General features: G+C 36.9%; 1 protein-coding gene across 5 annotated transcripts in view; it reads left to right on the plus strand.

Moving 5' to 3' along the window:
• nsd1b (nuclear receptor binding SET domain protein 1b) overlaps nucleotides 1-2,872 on the plus strand; it is a 22,234-nt gene that overhangs the window by 16,714 nt on the left and 2,648 nt on the right. For all 5 annotated transcript variants that reach the window (XM_016491975.1, XM_016491974.1, XM_016491973.1 and 2 more), the window contains 3 exons: nucleotides 2,155-2,271; nucleotides 2,360-2,501; nucleotides 2,574-2,680. In XM_016491975.1, the coding sequence (XP_016347461.1) occupies nucleotides 2,155-2,271; nucleotides 2,360-2,501; nucleotides 2,574-2,680 (366 nt within the window). The remainder of the gene's footprint in view (nucleotides 1-2,154; nucleotides 2,272-2,359; nucleotides 2,502-2,573; nucleotides 2,681-2,872) is intronic.

Raw genomic sequence — 2,872 nt, forward strand, 5'->3', positions numbered from 1 at the left:
TTAGCAACATCATATGGCCCCTTTAAAATAAAAATCCACATTCAAATGCAAAAACGTTGCATTTGAATTTTAGGTGCGTGTTAAAGAGGCAGCCTTATCAGTGGCGCACAAGATGCGATGACGATGTAAGTGTCATTGCATTTTAATGTTTTTGTTACCCTATCCAGTTGAAGACACTATATGCGGCGCTGCTGCATTGTTATTTACAAATATTGCGGGGAAAAGAGAACATCAATGCGGAGAAGATCTTGTTTACGTCAAAACTGAAACTAAGCTGTTCACATAAAACGCATATTTCACGCATTTTCTCGAAGGACATCTATCACCGTTGCACTCGCGTCTCGCACAAAAGAGCCGCATGTTTAGAAAGCCATGTAAAATTAATGTAGGTTTAACTTTAAAAAAAACATATATCGAGTCTTTATGGCGGGTTTTTTCCCCATCCCACTGCATCTCATGTTTTTAAATGAAAAATGTACTCTGTGTGATTGGCTTTCGGCCCTTTGTATTAAACTATACATACATACAATGATGCTGTTTTGTTTATAGTTGTTTAAGCAACTTAATTATAATTGGTTTATAAACATTATTTTAAACATTATGCACTTTTTTTCACAGATAGTCATGTTATCTTATGCTTTGAATAAACTTGCATTAGTAATATTTTGCTCGATGCACGCCTCGGGAGAGAAGCCAAAAGCTTTTCTTCACCCTAACTGAAATTATGCATTTTTAATTCGAATTTTGATAATATTTAAGTAAAAAATTCTAATTTAGTTTTTCAGCCATTTTGACAGCCCTACCAGAGACGTAGGTTTACACACAGTTTACACATACTTACTCCATTAACTAACTCCACAAACATGGAAAACAGCAATGGACCCATTCCGAAGTAAAGGCACTTCTCCATCCTCCAGTTGTTGACATTGTTGAATACTGTGCCTAAATGACGCCGCTCTTGGTCGGCTTACGTCACTTCAGAGTTCCTACTGTCGGTGCGAATGCAACCAGGAAAATGGCCCTATTTCTCAGGGGACTGCCATGGTGGCTAGTTCCTATAACTGAGTTCCTATAACTACCCGGTGTGAAAGCCCGTTTCTTGCACGCCAAACAAACAAAAGCATACTTCCCTTGTCTGTTTTCAGCATAGTCTGCTGAATTTTTTGTGAATTTTTCAGCAGTCTGCTGATTTTTGTGTTCGTGAACAACAGTGCATGTGATAGTGCTTTAAACAGTCAAAACAAAAGTCCATTAGCTAGTGCATACATGCCAAACGTGTCCATCTGTGCTCACTGTTGATAGAGTATACTTTAAAGGGCTTGTGTGCTCAACTGTGTGCAAGATACAGAACACAGAACACTGAAGATGAAGCATACCCAGATCTTATAGGGATTCTCTCATTGTTTACTTATCCTCACACTGCCCCAGATGTATATGACTTTCTGTCTTCAGATGAACTATTTATTTTTAGAAAAATAATCCATCTCTGTGTATCCATGACCATAAACCATCACTTCCGGCCAACTGTCACGCACGGATTCATGAGAGCTCCACGGAGCTCCATTTGAGCTCATGTATGACAGTTAGCTGGAAGCAATAGTTTATAGTTTAAAAAAGGTTTAAAATATTAGTATCTTTCTTAAACACACCCATCGGTTTGCTTGTATAGATTCCTGCCATGTTTACTTGTGAATGTGAGTTTTTTGAAGTGACCATTTTTTTTGAAAGAAAGAAAGTCATATACAACTGGGATGGCATGGGGGTGAGTAAATGATAAGGACATTTTTTATTTTTGGGTTGAATATCCCTTTAATGCTCACAGTTGATGCTTGGCATGTTACTAAGCTAAATCTGACAATATTATAACAATATCATAAATGTTGCTTCTCTTGCACTAATCACACACACACACACACACACACACACACAAAAACCCCAGTTCAGTTCTAGAGTAAACAAACTTTAAAAAAATGACTTTTTTTATATTGAGCATTTTATATTGAGCAAGTTTTTCCTAGGCATAGTCACATAGGCAATTTCTACAATAAGTCTATCTCCTCCCTCTTAAAATATATCTACAGAGAGGATATAATTAGCTTTAGTTTGCCCAGTCTGCTTTCTAACAAATGATTTGTTTTTAATGCTCAACCCCAGGGAGGATTTGTTAACGAATATGTTGGAGAGGTGATTGACGAGGAAGAATGTCGTGCCCGGATTAAACATGCTCAGGAGAACAATATCGGCAATTTCTACATGCTTACATTGGACAAGGTGAGATTTTAAAACTACAACACTTGTTTAGTTTTTCTGTGATTTCTGTTATGGGAAACATAATATGTTGTTTTGTGGTTTCTTGAAGGATCGAATTATTGATGCCGGGCCCAAGGGAAATGAAGCCCGTTTTATGAACCACAGCTGTCAGCCAAACTGTGAGACTCAAAAATGGACAGTCAACGGAGACACACGGGTTGGGCTTTTTGCGCTTACAGATATCCCTGCTGGTAAGTCAAATTTCATTTTTATGTAGAAAACATTGTAGTGCAGCCTTGCATTTAAACATGTTTTCTTCCAAGGCACTGAGTTAACATTCAACTATAACCTTGAGTGTCTGGGCAATGGGAAGACGGTGTGCAAGTGTGGTGCATCTAATTGCAGTGGATTCCTGGGAGTGAGGCCAAAAGTAAGGAGATGATCTCCAGGGGTTATCTTTTATACAGTATTAATATCATGTCATTGCTTAATTGGTTTGACCAATATTTTTTTCTTGGGATTATAAATATTTTAGAATTATTATTTCTATTATTATTATTATTATTATTATTTAAAAACAAATACTGGGAAAACCAATTATCAATCTATACTAAAAAATAAT

Source organism: Sinocyclocheilus anshuiensis, unplaced genomic scaffold, assembly GCF_001515605.1.
Source record: "Sinocyclocheilus anshuiensis isolate Anshui unplaced genomic scaffold, SAMN03320099.WGS_v1.1 scaffold943, whole genome shotgun sequence".
NCBI lineage: Eukaryota > Metazoa > Chordata > Actinopteri > Cypriniformes > Cyprinidae > Sinocyclocheilus > Sinocyclocheilus anshuiensis.